General features: G+C 43.0%; 1 protein-coding gene across 8 annotated transcripts in view; it reads right to left on the bottom strand.

The window, feature by feature from the left end:
* kif26ba (kinesin family member 26Ba) overlaps nucleotides 1-23,497 on the bottom strand; it is a 109,182-nt gene that overhangs the window by 27,535 nt on the left and 58,150 nt on the right. For all 8 annotated transcript variants that reach the window (XM_061814423.1, XM_061814419.1, XM_061814421.1 and 5 more), the window contains exons 6-10: nucleotides 10,956-11,171; nucleotides 9,019-9,112; nucleotides 4,843-4,988; nucleotides 3,498-3,614; nucleotides 617-803 (exon numbers count right to left, since the gene is read on the bottom strand). In XM_061814423.1, the coding sequence (XP_061670407.1) occupies nucleotides 617-803; nucleotides 3,498-3,614; nucleotides 4,843-4,988; nucleotides 9,019-9,112; nucleotides 10,956-11,171 (760 nt within the window). The remainder of the gene's footprint in view (nucleotides 1-616; nucleotides 804-3,497; nucleotides 3,615-4,842; nucleotides 4,989-9,018; nucleotides 9,113-10,955; nucleotides 11,172-23,497) is intronic.

The raw sequence follows: 23,497 nt of genomic DNA, 5'->3' as shown, positions 1-23,497 counted from the left end.
GGAGGAGTTGGGGGGGGTGTCACCAAATCATTTTCAATTAACTGTTAGTTAGTGTCATTTAAAAAAAATGCATAACACCTGACAGGACCTTTTTTTTTAACAGGAAAATGTTTTTTCAGAATTATCAACTTAAACACGTCGTGATGACATTTCCTGCATTAACAAAACAACAATCTCAAAAGACTCAAAAGTCGGGTAACGTAAATTCAGAAACCACTGTAGAGGATTATGGATGTACTGTATATTTTTACATTTTTAATTGCATTTTTAAAAAAATCACTTGTCCAATTATGGATTTCTTCCCTACTTAAGCTTTGACTTCACTATCATATTATTAAAACTACTATATCTTGGAGAACTGCGACTTAATTTTTGTAAGATCACAACTTTTTATCTCAACAAAATCCGTATTGAGTCTTTTTAGAATTTTGACTTTTTTTTTTCCCCCTTGGCAAAATTACAACTTTATTCTCCAACCGGATTTGTTTTATTGGTATTAAGATAACGAAGGCGACCTTGGACCCAAATGTTTGCGAACCCTCCAGCAGGGACTCCTCAAACCGCTGTGGCGAAGTATGTGCATATTTCATTTTCAAGTAACATAGGAAGAACTCACTTCCTCCTTTGCCCGTTTTCTCCATGCGGTACTGATAAATGTGCAACGTAAACAGCATGTGGGAGTTCCTGTGGTCTTCTTCGCTGGTGTCGGGACGCTGGTTGCTGTGGCGAGCCGCGATGGCCGCGTCCAAGAACCAGGCCGCCTTCTCTGGCGTCGGAGCGCGCAGTTCGGATTGGTTCTGGAGCTGCGGTCGGGATAGAAAAGAGGGATGAGGATTTAAGAAGGCAGATAGGCAAAGGAGAGGGGAGGGCAAGGCAAGGCTTTGATCTTGCTATTCACGCCACCCAATGTGCACGAGAATGATTGGCGTATTCAATTAAACACCTTTCTAATGGGCCTGCTGTGTGTGCGCGCTTGTGTGTGTGTGTGCGCTAGCAACGCTTTACTGCAGGCTATCATTACTGATGAGATTATGTCAGATTAGTGAGGGATTACGCAGATGTTCTTGTATCACGCCCCCTAATCCAATAACCATACAACATCAGACACAAACACGCGTGCACTTTGATTTGTACCCCGTTTCACACAAAGAAAGATCACAAGCATCGCAGTCAAACATTGTGCAAGTAAATACTGTTTGCGTGGGTTTTCTCTGGGTGCTCTGGCTTCTGCCCACATCCCAAAACATGTTAGTGTAAGAAGAAGAAGATCTTTGTGAAAGTGAATCATTAATCTTTATGTGCCCTGTGATTGGTCAGCAACCAGTCCAGACCGTACCCCACTAATCGCCCCAAATAATTGTATTGTCTCCAGCTCACCTGTGACCCTAATAAGGACAAGTCCCGCCCCGCACCCCCTCAAAAATGGATGGATGGAGTATTCTTCCACATCCTCCACACTTGATATATCACCTCCTCAAACACATCTACTGGATGGTTTGTTGGGAAGAATTACATAAAATATTCTGCACTTTTTGTTTGGGATGCACCGATATCGGTATTTCCCTTCCAAATCCAAGCTTACTTGCACGGGATGTGTTTGCTCCCGTTGACCAAGGCCGAGCGCTGACAGGGAAAGGCAAAGAGGGCCTGAGCCAGGCAAAGAGTTCTCCCTGCCCTTCCCGACCATTCCGCCTCCGAGGACGTACCCCGAGTGAAGTGAAGACTCCGTTCTTGAACAAATCGGTTTTCGAACGAAAATTTCGAGATTTTTTTTTTTTTTTGCTTCTGTTTTGAAACGAAAATCGGTACACGAACGCCTGCGGCAAAACCCGGAAATAACAGCAAGTGGCCCGACCAGCTGACCCACGACACGCGTTGTTATTGTGTATAACGCACGTGGGAAATATTGATTCGGTTTTTGAACAAATTGGTTCTCGAAACCGCGTTCTGCAATGGATTGTGGTCGACAACCGAGGCCGTACTGTATTAACATTTGAGTACTCACTGTAAGCCAGTGCCGATACTTCAAGAAACCACAATGTGTTTTACTGTCTGTAAATTATGCCTGGATCAGACAATTTTAGTCTTTCCTGATTGCACTGTCAAACTACTAGCAACAACAGTTTTATTTTTGATTTTCAAATTTTCCCAGACAAACAGTGGCAACGTTACACGATATGTATTGGTATTCGTGAACATCATATCCTTGTATTCCGTTTTATTATACTGTCAACTCAAACACTGTCGGGAGAGGAGGAAGCAGAAAACGTGACACCGGTCAATTTGACCTGATACACGTGTTACCATGGCGACGACAACAATATTGCCAGTATATTGTGTCAGGGGTGGAAAAAAAAAAATGAAGAAAAATGTGTCACCTGTGCTCGGGAGAGTACGTTTATTCTAGGATTGCTTGAGGTACGTTCACGTACTTTTAATGCGGTGCAGCTCGCAAGCAGACAATAAAATGTTATGTAACGTAGCAATTTAGTGCCGCCACTAACAATTGCACATAAACATGCTGCCAGTCTGTCGAATCCTGCTCAAAAGCGTCTGTAAACATTGGTTTGGAGGCGTGAATAAATGTTGACATTGGCGAGAATGGGAGGCGACGCGTCAGTCACAGTCGGCGTCAAGGTGCGCTGTCGGAGTTTTCGTTGATCTGTCACACGACACGGCAGATAACCAATGATAATAATAATAATCGTTGGTCGTGGATCATGTCACACTACAAGAAATGTCGTTCCCAACAAAATATGTCGAGCCGGATCGAGGAACTCGTCTTTCATAACTAATTGGGACGATTTTGAGTCTGAAATTCTGCGGTTACAAAACACGTTTTCTTAAACTTGCCGTAGGTTTCCCTCAGATAAAATACTTTTTAGCGTAACAACCTATACTTACTGACATTTTGGATATTTTTTTAAACTGTCTTGTCGATGTGCCCTGTGATTGGCTGCCTCCTGCCTGTTGACAGCTGAGATAGGCTCCAGCACTCCCCGCGACCCTTGTGAGCATAAGTGGCGAAGAGAATGGTAGGCTGGATTTACCTACAATAAAAATGGCAGGACCCCCTCGCTTACTTCCCTTTACGGTGGTGTCACTTTTCCAGTCGTGAGGGTTTTTATGATGAGTGTTGTGTATTAGTTTTACAATCCACGAAATGCAGACCTATATCCAAACCTGGAAAACAGGATAGCTAACTTCCTGTGTATGCTTTACTCTAGTGACATACAGCAATTGTTAGAAGCCGAACTCAGTAAAAATCGATTCCCGCTCAGGGATGGTGTTGATATATGCCCTGGGACTGACCGGCGACCAGTTCAGGGTATAGTCCGCCTTTGGCCCAAAGTTAACTGTGATAGGTTTGTCATCTTTGGTGGTTCAACAGCGTCACGTTTAAAAAGAAATATCGTAGCTGTTTAAAGTTCTCACAGATGGTCTGTCGCCCACACGCACAGTCACACACTCTTGAGTTCCTACAACTTTGTGTTTACCTGCATGCCACAGATGGGGTCCTCGCACAGGTAGACTCCGGGGGAGTGTCCGTCCTGCAAGCTGCCAGTGGCCACCTCAGAAAGTAGGTCCTTCAGGTTCTCCTCTTTGCCCCAAACCTTTGATTTTTACAAGCACACCCACAGATACTGTAAAAACTAACAGTAAAACCATCTATAGCATTGTGTCAATGACTTTTCATTGTATTAAAAAAAAAGAAAAAAGTTTAAAACGTTAAGTCGTTAGAATTTATTAACACTACACTATAATAGAAAGCAGGTCAGGTTGTGTTTATGCCACATGTTCTCTATTGAAAAAGGTCAAACTGGGATAGGTTGGTCTGGATTGCTTCCAGACTTTGACAACCTAAAAATGTCTACGTTTGAAAAATATGTTTCCGTGTAGGCTTTTTAAGTTTTTTTACTTTTTTATGGTCAACAGTGAAAAGTCATACCCATAAATTCCAAACCCGCGCATGCATGGATAAGTGGTATTGAAAAAGGGTTTCAGATAAGACTGGCAAGCCGTCGTTGCGGATGTGTGTTGTGTTTCTTAAAGAGCTCGTGCACCTACGTCATCGAACCACGTCACTGGCTGGAAGTGTCGATCAAACAAGCCAATTTTCGATGCTAAGTCGGTTAGAGACGACGCGAAAATACATCTTATTGCACGACGCCCAGAGTTTTGTCCGACAATGGACTCATTTGAGAACAATGCATATTAGAAAAAAGGAAAGAGGTTTGCCGAAGTTTAACGTGTGGCTGCAACACGCTTCCGTGTACGTTGGAGACGACTCACTGTTGTTTTTTGTTTTGTTTTTTTTTAAAACCGCATTGTTCTCACATGAGCCAACCTGGCATTATAAATACTTCTTGGGAATTTGAGATTGAGAGGAATAATTCCTACCTGAAGTGAAGTGATCGCTACACAGTCGTTGGGCACCATCCATCACGTTTAATTGCTGAAATCCATCGATCTGTTCTGGTCTTTTTAGCTGGTATTCCATAGAATGATCTCTTTGAATATCTGTCTGGTCTGTTGTGACAACCGACAGCACAAGTCTCGGCCATTGTGTATATTCTGCTCCGGTTCAATGTCCCCCACACTGTCGAGCAGCTCTTTTTGACCGGCAATATGGCGCCGTGAAAGTGGTGACGTCACGTGCACGAGCTCTATATGCGGATGTCAAGCACAGCACACTTTTTTTTTTCTTTGCCTTCCCTTTCGAGTTGACCCACTGCAGTGTATCTAGCGCCACTATTTAGAGACGTTGCCCCCAGGGTCAGTACCCCAGAGACCGAGTACTCAAAAAGTGGTCCTTGATGGGGTGGCTGGCTCAGCACCTACCTCAACTGCGGACACCCGCACAGAGAAGCGCGCCCCTGTTTTCTCCCTCCTCTCGTTGATGAGCTTAAAGAGCCAGGAGATGGCACAGGGGATGATACCCAACGTCTGCAGGGAGTCGTGGCGCCCAATCATGGTGTAGGATTTGCCTGGATCCCATAGACAGACAGACAGCGTGTGAAATTCAATGAGTCTCAAGTGTGTTTCTCCCCATGGGCACAGCAGACACACAGCCAGTCGTGAAATGTGCATGATTTTGTTCTGCGGCACGATTGAGGATCGAGTCTTTGTCAGCGGCACAGTCAATTTACAACATTCTCGCTTGCCTCCGCCGCTACGTTCCCTGGAGCATCAAGACGCACACTCACAACAGTATTTGTCACCGAGAGAAGAATATGAAAATAAGAATAATAAGGATGTCATCATTAAAGATACTGTAATTGGTTTGTATGACTAGGTAAGGTTTATTAGGAATTTAAACTGTTAAACTGTTTAAATTTACAACTGGTGAAGATTCTCTGGGGTTAAATGAGAGTGATTAATATATTTTTATATCGTAGGTTCTTGTAAGTGTCACGAAGTTTATTCCTCCTTGCAGTCTCTCACATTCAAGAATCGCAATCCTGTTACGCTGTTTCAAAAAGTGAAGCGGTACACAACTGTATGCAGATGTGACATTTAGATTTTAATATGCAGTGGCTGCTGTCTGTAATTTAATTCATTCATCACATCTTTTCTTGGTGAAAAATAGAGTAGGGGGGTTGACTTTGCTATATTATTAGCTGGACTAAGTAAGGTTTGAAGGATATTTTCGTAGCTAGCACATCAGTGGCGGAGCACGAATGCCAGCAGATTTTGATTTTCGAGTTAGCGCGAGACTCGCTGAGGGTGTTTGGCAATTTGGCAGACCAGTCCGCACAAAGCTGGGTGCTCCGGTCTGAGCGGTCCCGGTCCGGCCAGTCTGAAACATCCCCATCCATGCTTCAACAAGTGCCATTCGACAATTTATTCATGTCTCAGAAAGACGAACACAGCAAACATACATAGATGTGTATATCTTTTTATCAACTTTTGTTTTTAGGTCAGGGTTAGGATACACCTTATGTCAGCTCCCTCTATGTAGAAGAAGGGGAACTATGAGACCAGAGGATTGCCCAGTAAGCGTCGACTACGTACCCAGAGTTCCCCTGTTAGTAACTCATGCGCATTCATCACAAGGAGACTTTTCAAAACGGGGGAGCGCTCAGACCGTCACACCGGCACAGCCAGGTTCTGTTCTTTGAAATACACCTGATGAAGTGACAATTTGGTGGCAGAAAGTTACGTAGTCTTGACTTACAACTGCCAGTGCAGGCTCGACCGCCAGTCTAAGGCAATATTGGTGAATTTGAGCAGGGCACTGGCAGGTAGATACGTAGCGATTATTGCTAACACACATTGTCTGTTGCCACACCGGTCACGCATCATTGCGACTGTGCATCGCCACCGCCTTATTGGCCGTGCATGAAGTTGGCCGTAAACAGATTGGCAGCGGCGCAGCCCGCCCACTCTCGGCCCACCGGGCCCATTTACACCGTTGACAAAAATAGGGCCCGGCAGTACATTTTGACCATGTGTGAAGTCACATATTGGAAAATGTTGCACGGACTGGATTAGTAACCGGAAGAAGTGGAGATGATTTATTTAAAACCCAACAGTAATGTACACTATATTACGTCAAATTAAGCCTTAAGGAATTTAGTCAGATTTTATATGAATTTGAGCGCTGGGGATTTTGCAGAAAGCTGAAATTTTGGGCAGAGGTCATTGGAAATGGTTTGTTTAAATGAAATACTGTGCTAAAATGTAACAAATAAAAGGAAGAATGTATTCTACGGATTGGATGAAAAGTAAGTGGGCATTATAAATTGCTGGAAGACTTTTTAGAATGACTGAAGTCATTACAAAAACTAGTAGTTATGCGTATTTGTCATTTTCTTGATGGCCGATTACTTGACTGTTCAGGAACGAGCTCAGATGGCAACTTACATTCTTTTTCTTACTGTATCTTCTTACATCTGCTTCCATTTCTCATATGACAAATGGCGTATAATATATTTACAACAGAAATATAGCTTTTATAACCGATTTTCAATGCCTCGTTACTATTCACTCCACATTGTACATGAAATTGCACACAATGTATTTGGAAAAACCCAGGTTTTTCTTTTGGGTTATGATTCGGTTTGGGGGGATTTTATACAAAGCATCACTGCAATTAGAAGGAAACAAAAATGTTTGGCCTAAATATAATCACAGCCAATATATAAGTCTTGTTAAAAATTCAGATTTTACAAAAGCAAAGCTCACATTTGCTTAACAGTGTTGAACGTACTTATCATTGGACTTGTAGGGTAGAAATGTGATGCAACATGCTGTGACCAGTTATTATTTGATGCAGCTAAATAAGGTCATCCGTACTCAGTATGATGCCCTATCATTGAATATCCTAAAATGAGTCCACTCGGGATTTCACTATTTCCGCAAGAGGAAACCATTTGCATTCCTGAAGGTTCTGCTTTGGGAAAGCGTGCCGAAAGCCCGCCGTGCGAGCCAGCGTGTGTCGGAAGCCGACATCCACAGAGCCCGCCGTAAATGGCCAGTGTGTGACTTTTCTTATTTTAATTACTGCAAACGTTAATGCCCTTGTAATGCAGCCTCATTACTACGGATGGCTGTGGGGGGACTGCATCAGCACTCGTGCGCTGTTACGGCCTTTAGAACTTGTGAGGTCAGCACGGTATGGTCTCACCTCGTAGAACAGTAATATTGATTGAGAGAGCACAGCCTACTGCTGTTTGATGGATTCCTCCATGATATAAAACGACTCACTTCCCATTTATCAGTTGAGCGGCGTCACACACAAGTCTCGGCGAGGGTTGTCCAATTTGCATGTTTACATCGTGATTCTCAAAGTCTGGTAAAAGTACCACCAGGTGGGCTTTCTATCGTGGTACTCGAAAGAATCGCTGTCCAGTTCAGTTGTACAGTGGTGCCTCGGTTCTCGAACACAATCTGTTCCAGAAGGTCTGTTGAAAACTGAAACGTTCGAAAACTGAAGCGCGTTTTCCCATTACAATGAATGGGAAAAAAAAATAAATAATGGGTTCCAAGTCTTAAAAAAAAATGGTTTTTTAAAGCGTTTTTTTAAGCTTTTCCTGATAATAAACTGCATAGTAGAAAAACATGTGTATTTTAAATACTTTATATAATTAAATCATTTCAGAAATATATTTATTTTTTGCTTACAATGTTTGCTTTAGCAGTAGAGTATGCTAGGCTGGGAGTGCATTGCTCTATCTGTAGCGACCCCGAGCCTTTTAAACCTTTTTTTTATTAGCAAAAGTGCAGAATAACTTTAAACAAGCAATAATGATGGGGAAAAAACAGACAAATTTGTACAGAAAGTACGTAATGTACAAAAAAAATTAACTTGCAACTAGAGGTAGGGTTAAAAAAAGGAATGTTGTTTCAAATGTCTTCGGTGGGGGTGACTCGTGCCTTTTTAACAAACAGTTTTTCGCACCACATTCCTTTTTTCAGTATCAGCAGTTCCAGTTTTTTTTTGGGGGGGATACATTTGAAAGCACAATAGCAAAACGTCGTGGGTCAGCTGGTTGGGGCGTTCAAATACCGATTTTCGTTCCAAAACCAAAGCAAAAAAATCTCGAAATTTTCATCCAAAAACTGACTTGTACGAAAACCAAGACGTTTGAAAACCGAGGTACCACTGTATTCTACTTTTTTTACTACAAATACTTACAATGACATTCTTTTTTGGGGGGGATGAAGACGTTCTGTATTTTTATGTTGGTGGCACGTGCAGGGCTGAGAATTATTTTAGTTGGTACTTGGTGTCGAATGTTTGAGAGCCGCTGTCCACGTAGGTTATCGGCTTTGATTGTTGAATGTGTTTGTCGGTCGTGACACGTTTTAGTGTGCTGTGAGTGGTTCCGAGCCTTTTAAGATTGCCTTCAGGAGGATTAGGAAGTCAGAGGCACAGCAGCCCCAGAGAGACACGCTAATCCTCTTCTTTCTCCCGTTGATCGATGATGGCCAGCCGAGGCGCACACACCGGATTTCTCTAGCACGTACTTGCATGTGTGTGTGCGTATGCGCGGGTGTGTGCGCGCGTCCTACCCAGCTTGGAGTGTCCGAAACAGAAGACGCATCCATCTGCTCCGTTCACCACCGACTGAATCACCTCGGCGACTGTTCCGGCGCACACCTCCGCCTAGCAACAGGTAAGGCAGTAGAGTCATGAAGAACCAATTAGAGCCGAGGGTCAAGTGAAAGTCAAAGCTTGATGTACGGTTAGTATTTAACACTTCTGTATTGCCACAGCGGAGAAAATAAATATTTGAACACCCTGCTATATTGCAAGTTCTCCCACTTAGAAATCATGGAGGGGTTTGAAATTTTCATCGTTGATGCATGTCCACTGTGAGAGAGATCATCTAAAAAGAAGACTCCAGAAATCACAATCTATGATTTTTTTTTTTTAACGATTTGTGATGCAGCTGCAAATAAGTATTTGAACACCTGAGAAAACCAATGTTAATATGTGGCACAGTAGCCTTTATTTGCAATTACAGAGGTCAAACGTTTCTTGTAATTGTTCACCAGGTTTGCACACACTGCAGAAGGGATTTTGGCCCACTCCTCCACGCAGATCTTCTCTAGATCAGACAGGTTTCTGGGCTGTCGATGAGAAACACGCAGTTACAGTTCCCTCCAAAGATTTTCTACTGGGTTTAGATCTGGAGACTGGCTAGACCACGCCAGAACCTTGATATGCTTCTTACGGAGCCACTCCTTGGTTTTCCTGGCTGTGTGCTTCGGGTCATTGTCATGTTGAAAGACCCAGCCATGACCCATATTCAATGCTCTGACTGAGGGAAACAGGTTGCTCCCCAAAATCTCACAATACACGGCCGCGGTCATCCTCTCCTTAATACAGTGCAGTCGTTCTGTCCCATGTGCAGAAAAACACCCCCAAAGCATGATGCTACCACCCCCATGCTTCACAGTAGGGATGGTGTTCTTGGGATGGAACTCATCATTTGTCTTCCTCCAAACACAGTTAGTGGAATTATAACCAAAAAGTTCAATTTTGGTCTCATCTGACCACAAAACCTTCACGCATGACTCCTCTGTATCATCCAAATGGTCATTGGCAAACTTAAACGGGCCTTGACATGTGCTGGTTTAAGCAGGGGAACCTTCCGTGCCGTGCGTGATTTCAAACCATGACGTCTTAGTGTATTACAAACAGTCACCTTGGAAACGGTGGTCCCAGCTCTTTTCAGGTCATTGACCAAGTCCTGGCCTGTTGTCCTGGACTGATATCTCACCTTTCAAAGGATCATTTAGACCCCATGAAGTGACATCTTGCATTGGGGCTTCACTCCGATTGGGAGTGACCGTCATGTTTAGCTTCTTCCATTTTCTAATGATTGCTCCAACAGTGGACCTTTTTTTTCACCAAGCTGCTTGGCAATTTCTTCGGAGCCCTTTCCAGCCGTGTGAAGTTGTACCAAATAATCTCTTCTGCAATTGACTGGCGTCCAGTCCACTCCAGTTTTTACGATTTTGTCTGTGGTGTCTTTGGACAGCTCTTTGGTCTTGGCCATGTTACAAGTTTGAGTCTTACTGATTGAATGTGGTTTGACAGGTGTCTTTATGCAGCTAACGACCTCACACAGGTGCATCTGATTCAAGATAATACATGAAGTGGAGGTGGACTTTTAAAGGCGGACTAACAGGTCTTTGAGAGTCACAATTCTAGCTGATAGACAGGTGTTCAAATTCTTATTTGTAGCTGTATCACACAAATAAATCGTTAAAAAAAATCATACATTGTGATTTCTGGATTTTTCCATTTAGATCATCTCTCTCATAGTGGACATGCACTCAAGAGGAAAATTTCAGACCCCTCCATGATTTCTAAGTGGGAGAACTTGCAATATAGCAGGGTGTTCAAATACTTATTTTCTTCACTGTACATGTAAAACTTTATTTTTAACCCATCAGTGTAAGGTAGAACTATGTCGATTTGACAGTGATGACCCACTGACCTGCGACGCGTCAGAAGGGAAGGCAGCATCGAAGGCGAACATCTTTGGCGGGACCTGGCCGGCCACCGCTCTCTTCTGGGAGGCGACACTTGGCGTCTGATTGGCCGACGGGTCCATGATAGTGATCTGTTTCTTTCTGGGGTCCACTTTGAGGAAAGAACTCGACTCGGCCGCGCCTGACTGAGATGCCGGACACACGCGCACCATCACTTTTACCTGAGGGCCACAGAGAGAAAACAACATTGGGTACGAATAGAAAACTATGCTTGGTGGGACGGGGGACGACACTCGCCCGCCCCTATATCATGTACACAATTACATGAAATACACGTTTCATTTCAGCCCTTACAGATGTAAACATTTAGATTTTCATCCATGATTGGAGATGACCCCACCTCCTCTGGATTTTCTCATGTATTTCAATTAAGTTAATATTCAGTTACAGTAAACATATATCAAATTAAGTTCAGCTCTCGTGTACTGTTATAAAGAACAAAATGTGAAGTTACAAATGATTGCACTGATGAACCATCATACTAGAAATTCAATATATCCCGGTGATTCCTCCTCAATCTTTCCCCCCCAATTTCCTAATTCTCTTTTTATTTTTATTTTTTTACCAACCGTCAAAGTCCTCTCACAGCTTTTCTGCTCCTCCCACTCCCGTCAGAAATTGCAAGCATCCTCAAATGAATTGGCTGACAGCGGCCATTGTTTCCTTTTGATTGCTCGAGAACATTCGACAGACGCAATCCACGATCTTAAAAAGTGCTTTTTAATTCATGTGCAGATCCATTTGCTGTATCTTAAAAAATATACCATGAAGAAGTGGTTGTAATGTATTGGAGACCTGGGTTTTTATAAAATATTCAATATTTATAAACACATTGACAGTGAGCATTTGTGATTGCACCACCAATGATTTATTGTAACTTTTTCAAGATGTGCCTTTTTGTGATGGTTCTTTGTCAAAGGTTACCAAACTTTATTATGATTTTTTTTTAACATCCTCTGGGATGTAAACACAATTCAATCCAAGAAAATGGAACGTACTTGATTTCTTTGGAACATACACTGCAAGTTTCATTTTTTTAAGTATTATTTTGAGATGGGGCGCACGGTGAATCAGCTGGTAAAGCGTTGGCCTCGCAGTTCTGAGGTCCCGGGTTCAACCTGCCTGTGTGGAGTTTGCATGTTCTCCCCGTGCCTGCCTGGGTTACCTCCGGGCACTCCGGTTTCCTCCCACATCCCAAAAACATGCAACATTAATTGGACACACTAAATTCCCCCTAGGTGTGATTGTGAGTGCGACTATTTGTCTCTCTGTGCCCTGCAATTGGTTGGCAACAGGTTCAGTGTGTACCCCGCCTGCTGCCCGTTGACAGCTGGGATAGTCTCCAGCACTCTCCGCGATCCTCGTGAGGTCAAGTGGCAAAGAAAATGGATAGATGGATCTTTTGAAATGTGCTAAAATGTTTGATCTAACAGTATCTTTTTATTTTAGTTATAAAACATGTATTATTTTTGTACCACTGCTGTATTTTCCTCAGGGTGGTGAGGCTCTGGCGCCAACTGACTCAAAATGAAAAGGCAGACTACACCCTGGACTGCTTGGCGGGCGATGAAAGGACACAACAATACAAGTCACATTCATCCCGTTAGCAGCTGGGAAAGGAACCAATATCGTGCAGACGTCAGGTGAGTCAACCACTACTACAACTACTACACTTTGCACAATATACTGTACATTTAAAGGAGGACTTTGTCCAACATTTCTATGTACAATAAACCCTCCAATCTGAAGTCATATTATTGTTACCCATATTTTGGACATTAATTGAAAAAAATTAAAATGGACATTTTTGAAATCCACGCAATATCTGGATATGTGCCAGCTTTCACAGCCTGACCTGGAAGAAACATCCCTGCCCCTGCCCCCGTGATGTCACCAGTGCTTAGCATTCCAGACCATTCTTTCTAGCGATACCAAGATGCCGATGTGTTGTGCCCCAAACTACACCAACAATGATAAAACACCCCCCAAATTTTTCCTCCTTTAACTTCCTGTGTGGTAATTTAATTATTATTATCCATCCATCCATCCATTTTCTTCACCACTTATCCTCACAAGGGTCACGGGGAGCGCTGCAGCCTATCCCAGCTGTCAACGGACAGGAGACAGGTTACACCCTGAACTGATTGCCAGCCAATCGCAGGGCACATTGAGACAAGCAGCTGCACTCACAATCACACCTAGGGGCAATTTAGAGCGTCCACTTAATGTTGCATGTTTTAGGGATGTGGGAGGAAACCGGAGTGCCCAGAGAAAACCCACGCAGGCAAGGGGAGAACATGCAAACTCCACACAGGTGGGGCTGGGATCGAACTCGAGTCCTCAGAACTGCAAGGCCAACACTTTACCAGCTGAGCCACAGTGCCACCTATTATTATTAATTAATTAATTTGTTTGTTTGTAATTATTTTTCACAAAAATCGGCCACAAAATGCCAGAGAGTGGACGTTCTCTGTTCGGTGAAACCGTATCCACGAGCAATGGGGGGTCAGAACAGGAAGCTAACTAGCTTTTAATGTGTGCGCCCATTCCTATTTTTTCCGACAAAGTCCTCCTTTAAATCAAATGAATGTATTGTATATGTCATTTAAAGGAAACATCATAAATGTAGGGCAGAAAAGTGGTCTACTGGTTCGGCGCACAGTTTTGAAGCTCTGTGTTGCAAAGGTACATGGCAGCTGCCTTCCTTTGTGTCGTTTGCATGTTTTCCCTTCCCTCCAAAACGTTCACGTGAGGTTAAATTGAAGACCGTAAATTTCCAACGTGAGTGCGAACGGGTGTTGTCTGTTGGCTGCTGGTTGCAACCACTCCATTTTGCCTCATTTGCTTCAAGTCCTGATTAATCAACAATCACTTCCACGCCATTGTCAGAATACTTAATGATCAATTAATCAAGGATTATGCCCATGGCTACTGTCTATGAATATGAAACAACTTTTTTAAATTCATCTTTAACCGCATCATTTCACAAGTGAGGGACAAAAGCAGGAAGGAAGCCCAACGAGGTAACGCTGCGCTGAGCAACCCCATCTCAAATGACAACCAGGTTATGAAGTGTAAAAGCATAAAAGCCTCTCCGGTGCCTGGTAACCAATATAAAAATATATTATGTATCCCGCGTTGTATAAAGGGAGATATAAAAAGCAAAGAGGTCTTAGCGCACAGTATGTTGCTGTTTATGTGCACGTTCGTCTCTTGCTTTCTCACTCGCATCCAATAACATATTAACAGGCTTTCCCTTAGTTGCATCATTAAATGACCGGGGGGTATTTAAGAAAGCTGCTTCAATAAACTGTGTGCACTCGTACGTGTGTGTGCATTTGAGGCTCCGTCACAGGAAAATAATGATCAGTTTAAAAATGACACCTCACACTTACCTGCAAACAATAAATATGCAACCCTGGCGACCCAGGTGAACTGAGCGGTGGCTCGGTGCCAGGTCAACACTTGGCGCGGTGGACGCGCGCACACACGGACATAGTAACAGACTTCAGCACACGCTTGAATTCCTCATGGCCTCCGGTGACCCCAATAAAGGAGCCCATCACATCAGTGGGAGCCTGAGGGAAGGATTTTACTGGTGCACGCTTTACAAGGCGTAACTCATAAAATTGGCCCTCCTCTTGAGAGCCTTTTTCCTCCTGTCTGAGCGAGTACAGTAAATATGGAGCGTGTACGGTCCACGAGGCCACGGATGCTTCAATGTGTCACTTCCTTCACAGAGTGGGATAAATAATCCTTCAGTTTCTTCTTTAAGAGAATAAAAACCGGGGGTGGAGGGGGAGGTATTTATGGATACAGATTACAAAGATCCTCAACGTTACACACACCCGCATAGTCCAATGAGATCCAATGGAAGCACTACATTACAAATTCTGCCTTTACTCAGATAACTAGTAATAAATGCGCAGCAATGGATTCCACCAGGTATTTTCAATTCTTTAGAGGAGATATAGAGCTCGTGCTCATGACGTCACCATTTTCACAGCGCCATATTGCCGGTCCAACAGAGCTGCTCAAGATTGCGGGAGACATTCAACCGGAGAATATTTACAAATACCCGAGACCTGTGGTGCTGTTGGTTAGGAGAGATATTCAAAGAGATCATTCTATGGAATACCAGCTGAAAAGACCAGAAAAGATCAATAGATTTCGGCAATTAAACATAATGGGCAGTGTCCGACTAAATACACATGGCTGTATACCGATCACTTCATTTCGGGTAGGAATTATTCTTCTCAAATTACCAAAAACTATTTATAATGCCAAGTTGGCTCATTTAAGAACAATGCGTGTTAAACTGTCTGTCGCAGAGGTTTACGGAGGTTAAGTGTGGCCACAATCGCCGTCATTCAGTTTTTTTTTTTCAATCATAATTAATGAATGCGTGTTTGTGTAAAACCAGGGGTCATTTATTTAAATATTGCTATTTGTATTCAATAATAGCTGAAAAGCTCAATGGATTCCGGCAAAGGTTAACGTGTCGCCGAACACGCTTCCGCGTTCACAAGCCGTCAAAACCGTCACTACGTGTGATTTATTCCTGATGAGAACAGATCCAGCAACAAAGTATTCGTATGCGTCCAGACTTTTCTACGCTTTCAAACCGTTCTGTGTAAATCGCGACAAGTTACTCACCAGATCCATGTGAAGATCCAATTATCCAAGACAAGCGGAAGCGAATTCACAGTCCAATTTCTTATCGGCGAAAACATCGATTTCTGCATTAAATAGGGGCCCCCTATGCCGAGTTCATCTAATTTTTCCATGTACCGTCGTTTATTTTCACCTTCTAAATGTCTGACTGTATTGGACAAGACTCTGGGCGTCGTGCTACAAGACGTACATCCGTGTCGTCTTCAACCGACTTAGCATTGAGCAATGCTTACTTAGCTTGACCGGCAATATGGCGACATAAACAAAAGTCATATGATTTTATGATGTATGTGCATGAGCTCCATAGTGTGCATTTTTTCCCAATTCAAAACAATTCCCAGGTGGCTTGATGAGCTTTTGTCAAAGTACCCCGATAATCCATAATTACACCTCACTTATTATCAGCACAGTGTGGCACAGGGGTGAGGCGCAATGGGGGGCGGGGGCGTTGGCCCCAGGCAACCACACGGGGAGGCCGTCAAAATGACGTATTGTATTTTGTGTGAGAAATGTGACATTTGAGAAATATGAACTCGCTCATGAACTTTCCTTCATTGAACTCGTTCAGGTGGATTTAATTTTGTTCTTCCGTGACGTTCTCACATCCACGCCCTTTCAGAATCTTATTTAATCATTTGAGAAATGCGTTTGTCCATGTTAGCGAAGGCCACAGCTTTAGTAAGAGAATCCGTGGGTGTGTGAGGATTAGTGAAGTGAGGCTAAATGAAAATATTGCATTTTTAACACTGCAATCTCCCCCGTTGAGAATTGCTGCAAGAAGCGTTTCTTTCATCAGCCACTTGGTTCTTCTGTCAAAACGGTAAAAATTACTTCACAGAAACACAAATCCAGCGAGCACATCTAAATCAACTGGTTAATCCTTCTTCCTCGTCTTTTCACTGACATAAAATCTATGAACGTCCAGAATTGAATTTGTATGGCTGACTGTGTTCTGCGCACAGACGATCACGAATGCATCCCCCCCCCCCCCCAAGTATCCAATAACATCCAATGAATTGGTGACAAACGCACCAAATGGGTCCTGAGAGTTTCCCCGTTTTGCAACCTGAGTTGGGCTAAGTTGTTTGCTTGAGTGTTTTGAAAGCTGCAGAAACCCCTCCGAGGATCCGTGGCCTACTTCAACGCCGGTACGGATCAATACGTGAGTCCAAAACCGCTATAGACACACTTTGTTGATGAGAGCGCACCAAGCTAATGGACTCTTTGTTGTGATGTTGACAAAAGAAGCAGCGACGGCGAGACAAGACTAATATGGCCTCACACCTCCCTTCATCCCTCTCTCAAAATGGCCATCCCCTCCATTCTTCCCGTGCTTCATCTCCCTCTCACAGCAATCTGAACTAATGGCTGTCCCTCTCATCCATCTGAGAGTTTATCTATGATCTGTTGAATCGCTGAATCGGCAAAAGAAAAATGACAGTACTTTCAGAGACGTTTAAAAGCCATCTTGTCAAATTGTATGAATGAAAGATTTTTTTTTTTTAAGCCCAACTATACCACTAAAACACTCTCCCTAATTAGTTTAAAAACACAATGCCAATTTATACGTTGTGAAAAGTATCTAGTTGGGGGGGGGGGGGGGCAAGCACGATATAGAGTTGTATTCAAAATTAAACATCCATTTTACTGATACTGATTGTAAAATTTCAAGTTTAGTTTTAAAAGAATATTGTCCATATGTGCACTTAGCAAGACATACAACAACAACAACTTTCAGCTAGTCCCGTTAGGGGTCACCACAGCGTGTCATTCAGATGAAAACTCATATTTGTTTGGCACAGTTTTTACGCCAGATGCCCCTCCTGATGCAACCCCTCTTTGGGGAGTGGAGGCCCCAGTGAGAGACAAACTCACGACCCCTGGTTTTACCAAACCAAAGCGTTAACCACTGAGCTATGGGGCCTCTGCACTTAACACTTAACAAGACATGCTTCTTCTTTTCCCTTCGGCTTGTCCCGTTAGGGGTTGCCACAGCGTGCCATGTTTTTCCATCCAAGCCTATCTCGTGCATCTTCCTCTCGAACACCCACTGTCCTCATTTCCTCCCTTCACCACATCCATCAACCTTCTCTTTGGTCTTCCTCTCGCACTTTTGCCTGGCAGCTCCATCCTCGGCACCCTTCTACCAACATACTCACTCTCTTGCGTTTGAACATGTCCAAACCATCCAAGTCTGCTCTCTCGAATCTTGTCTCCAAAACATCCAACTTTGGCTGTCCCTCTCATGAGCTCATTACTAATCCTATCCAACCTGTTCACACCGAGCGAGAAACTCAACATCTTCATTTCTGCCACCTCCAGTTCTGCTTCCTGTTGTTTCTTCAGTGCCACCGTCTCTAATCCTTACATCATGGCTGGCCTCACCACTGTTTTATAAATTTGCCCCTCATCCTGGCGGAGACTCTTCTGTCACATAGAACACCAGACACCTTCCGCCAACTGTTCCATCCCGGTTGGACCCGTTTCTTCACTTCCTTACCACTCTCTCCATTGCTCTGGATTGTTGACCCCAAGTATTTGAAGTCGTCCACGCTCGCTATCTCTTCTCCCTGGAGCCTCACTCTTCCCCCTCCGCCCCGCTCATTCACGCACATATATTGTTTTACTTCAGCTAATCTTCATTCCTCTCCTTTCCAGTGTACGTCTCAACACTTAACAAGACATAAGTGTACAAAAAATTTAATATATTTTTACATTTATGGAGCCTTAAATAGACAAGTAGACTACTATTGTACACTTGATATCAAATTAATGTCCTTTATAGTGCCTGATGCCAATATAAAGATATGTGATCAACACAATGTCATCCTATTTTAGTAAAGTAGTAAACGAAAGCAAAGCAAAGAAAAGCAAATTTATTAGTATAGCGCATTTCATAGACGAGATAACTCAATGTGCTTTACATGATTAAAGGCATTTGAAAACAAAGAGATAAAACATTTAAAACGGGATAAAAACAAACGAAAAAAGACAATTAAAACCGCATACAGTGCAAGTAATATAATCAAAAAGTGGATATATTCTGAAAAGAAAAAGAGTTTTCAACCTGGATTTAAAAACATTAATACTTGGGGCTGACCTCACCTCTGTTGGTAAATTATTCCATTTTTTGCGCAGCATAATAGCTAAATGTTGCTTCAACATGTTTGCTTTGGACTCTTCGCTCCACTATTTGACCTGAGTCAGTCGATCTCAGAGTTCTACCGGGTTTCTGTTCCATAAGGATTTCTTTCATGTATTCAGGACCCAAATCATTTAGTGAATTATAGACCAGTGGCAGAACTTCAAAATAACTAAATAATAATAACTAAATACTGGTCCCCAACTAAATTGACCTGGACTACTGAAACATGATGAAACATTATTTTAAGTTGCTTTTAAAGCACAACACGAAACATGGAAACAATTTGGTAACATTTTCAACATCATTGTAAACAGAGTGGCAAAACGTAAAAAAGTTTAAGCATCAAGTACGATGCGGTTTTGATTCCGAACTGGACTATTTTGTATAGTTGTGCGGCTTAAGATTGTTTTGTAGTCGACTGTTAGGGGATGAAAGCTGAATCGAAGTCAATTAAACAATGATGTCATAGACGCAATAGAGCTGTCCTAAACCTTTCTTTTGCACGACGGGCCAACTTCCCACAAAGACATATTTTTCGTGAAGTGAAGCCAAAAGCCAGTTTTAGGAAATAACTTCAGCTCAATGTGACAAGCAACCCCCCGAGAAGGTGACAAAATGTTGCCCGAAACTTTTTTCAGCACCATGCGACACGATTATTGGCTGGAAAATCAATAAAAAAAAAAAAAATCAATTGGCTCCGAGGTGTTGCTGTGACACGCTTATATGACACCGCAGACATGAACATTTTTTAAGTTCTTTCGGCAAAATCTCCTTTTTAGCAATTGCTGAAGATCTATACAGATTTTGTATGAATTTAGTATTAGGTAGTACATAATTTCAGTTAAACTTCGGAATTAATAAAAATGAATCACCCCATCTTGGCTTGGTACCCAAAGGGCATATGCATATATATTTTTTTCAAATCACAAAATCACAAGGGGCGCCATGGTGGCTCAGCTGGTGAAGCTTTGGCCTCACAGTTCTGAGGTCCCAGGTTCAATCCCAGACTCGCCTGTGTGGAGTTTGCATGTTCTCCCCCCGTGCCTGCGTGGGTTTCCTCCGGCCATTCCGGTTTTATCCCACATCCCAAAAACATGCAACATTAATTGGACACACTCAATTGCCCCTAGGTGTGATTGTGAGTGCGACTGTTTGTCTCGATGTGCCCTGCGATTGGCTGGCCACCGGTTCAGGGTGTACGCTGCCTCCTGCCCATTGACAGCTGGGATAGCCTCCAGCATTCCCCGCGACCCTTGTGAGGATAAGCAGCAAAGAAAATGGATGGATGGATGGATGGATGGATGGATGGATGGAAAATCACAAGGCACTGTAAGCAGTCATGCGTTGTGGCAGCTCTTCTCGTGCACTGAACAAAACAAACGGTGCCGGATCGCTTTGCGGCGGATCATCTTTTCCACATCGAACGGGGGAAAACTTGAAACGTCTACTTTGGGTTGGAACTATTTCTTTTGTGGCACCACTCATGGAATGTTTCACACACACCTCGAACATGTTTCACATTTGCGGAGAAAAAAAAAATACCGTCCTTCAGTCGTTATGGTTTCACATGCTTATTAAAAGCAATGAAGAGCACAAGTATCAGTTTGTCAATAGCATCCGCCACCTCTGCCAGCACGGAGTCCATTAATATTTCATCCACAAGGTGGAATGCAGCAGTCTCATAATAGACTCACCCGTTCATTTAAAGGCATGAGCGCACACACATGCACACTTTGCTGCCTGAGAGCGATCACTACTGCTATTAAAAATTGATTAGCTGTCATAGTATCATCTCCCCCCCAAGGTCAAGTCTCTAACCGTGTGTGCATGCAAAATGTGGAGTGCAGAGATGAGAGGGGATAAAAAAAAAATATCAAATCTGTGTCCTCCAGTCATTGAGAACATGAAGAAATGGAGATGAGTGTGGATGAAAGGATGACCAGGAGAGAGATGGAGGTCAAGAATGAAGAAGTACAAGACTTTGTTGTAGCTCTATCTCCTTTAAGTCCCCTTCTCGTAGCTTTGATTTATACATTTGTTTTTTCCGTTGGACCAGCCTGGTCTAGTTCTTGATTAATAGCAAATAACTACGTGGAATGAATTTTCAAACTCATTAAGATGCTGTTCAATGGACGTCATCAGTAGCTGGAGTCCAATTAAGAATATCTCTGGTTTTGAATTACAGTTTTTTTTTACAACATAATGCACTCCAATTAACAATCAGTGATGCCAATATTTGGTCTTCAAATGCTTTCATGAAGAAAAGAAAGCTCAGGAGCGGGTTCTTAATATTTCGACCTTTCATGTGACTAGATATAAAGTATCATCAATCAATTTATTTTTCGTTTTTTTATCCTTGCTAGACAGATGATGATAGATAGATACAGTAGAGCAATCGATATGGGGGGCAGACGGCTAGACGACAACAACGATGATAATATGATTGTAACAGTTGTAACAAATCAGTTGAAACAGGTTACATTTTTGTCATTGTTAGTCTTTCATCTCATTTCTAATTCATCATTAAAAAAAATTACAGGGCCAGTTAAAGAAAAGAACATACCGGTAAAAATCACTGAGACACGGCAGTAACACGCCAGCGCAGCGCTAACAGGGCCGGACCGGTAAAAGTCACTTGCTCGGCACACATATTCCACCAGTCTCAATCTTACATTTTCTGCTCGAGTGCCCTCTTGCGGTCGTTAGAAAAAATGCATAAATTAGCCGCATCACCACATAAACTGCAGGGTTGAAAGCGTGTGAAAAAAGTCGCGAATTATAGGTCGGAAATTACGGTATAACACTAAAACATTCTCCCTAATTAGTTTAAAAACATAATGCTAATTTATATAATAATGCCAATTTTATATATATATATCTATATCCTTGCTAGACAGATGATGATAGATAGATATAGTAAAGAAATCGACAGGCGGGCGGATGGCTAGACGACAACAACTATAACAATATTATCGTAACAATTGTACCAAATCAGTTGAAAGAAGTTACATTTTTGTCATTATTCCGTCAACTTTATTAAATATTGAGTTATTTTGCTGTGATTAAAAACATAATTGTCTTGTAATTTATCTAATTTCTAATTCATAATTTTAAAAAATTACAAAGTCGTGGAGCTGTTTTTTTTTCCCCAGTTCAACATCAGCATAGAGTATTTTTGAATCAGGTGACAGTTTCTTTGCTCAGCGTTCATTTTGTGCAACTAAATTTCCGTGACTGATCCACGCACTCCCCCTCACCCGTCCCCCCGCCCTTGCGCTTCTATACACGATGCTCCCAGCTGTTAGATTTCATGACTGTGACGTGAGGCAACGCCTCCAACCTGTAGGACGGCATCAAGCAAAACGATATCACAACGCGAGCACCGCCCTCAATTCATTTAACATCCCTGGATGAAAGCAGGCTTGATTTCCTTGTAACTCACGTACACCTGACCCACCCAGGGTGATCCCCCCCCCCCCGCGGCTTCAACTGCGACGTTTCAATCTGTTTTCTGCCATATTAACATCGTTCCTGCAAACTAAGCGTGTACTGCAAGATGTATCTCGACGCTTTCCACCAGGGGATTCGCTGCTCATTTGACATCCTTCCTTGTCCAATGTAACCGTATGAAATGTGGCCCTCCAATGTGTGTGTGGGGGGGGCTTTGTATGTGCAAATGCCATTGCAGGAGGGGGAAGCCGACCCCCACTGCTGGTGACATTTTTCCCCTGCGAAATGTCACCCGGGTCATTTTCGCCGCCGCGTTTGTGCGCTGCGCATGCGTGTATTTGATTAGCTCTCGGCGAGATCTGATTGATTTCGTATAGCGCAAGCTTTTTTATGTCAGAAAATAGCAGGACCTGGCTCTCTCTGAGCTCGACTGCCATTTTCATCCCATATGGCAGCGGCAAGGTCTTCTCAAGAGCGCACTGCTTATACGGGAAATTTGAGAATTACCGCAAGGAAGCAGAAATTGGTCGTCATCCGCTAATTGTGTGTCCGCCGCCACCTGCGAGTTGGCAGTTGTCGCGCGAAGAGCAGATTGCGCGACTTCATGCTTTGATTGCACAATCAAAAAAGCCACATCATATTACTCCGAGGCCTCAGAGTTTTCATACTGATCAAGTACATACACGGTACGAATCTCAAACATTTCCCGAAAACTACAGCTGACAAAAAGCATAAAAAAGATCAGAGCTCACTTGAAGTTTTAGCATCACTCAGATGTTCTTAGATCTTATATATTTTCCGTCGCTTCATTCGTTAATTTCAGGAATTTGCTGACTCTCTTTGGTTCCCGGTAGTTCATTTAAGGCATGTCACTTAATGTGCCGGGGCCCTGCAGGCAATGTTCCCTCTAAGCTCCGCAACTGCGCGTTTGCGCACTTTTTGCACACTCTCAGCGCAGATGAAAAGAGATCCAGCACAGTGAACAAGAGCCTGGGATCTATTTTTTAATTATTTTTTTTATCATGGCAGCTCACTGCCTCTCATAACGAGCTGCTGACAGGCCACACACTCTACTTCCTAGTTTACCTGACTCCGCCCCGTCCGCTCTTAAAGGGGTAATTACAATTGGTGTGTCATGTTGGCACAGCCTGATCGAGAATGAAAGCACAGACGATACAGTGCCCGAAAAGCTAATTCTGTATTTTAAATATAGGAGGC

Source organism: Syngnathoides biaculeatus, chromosome 3 (genome assembly GCF_019802595.1).
Source record: "Syngnathoides biaculeatus isolate LvHL_M chromosome 3, ASM1980259v1, whole genome shotgun sequence".
Taxonomy (NCBI): Eukaryota; Metazoa; Chordata; class Actinopteri; order Syngnathiformes; family Syngnathidae; genus Syngnathoides; species Syngnathoides biaculeatus.
The sequence above is the reverse complement of the archived record's forward strand: the minus strand, read 5'-3'. Positions and strand labels throughout refer to the sequence as shown.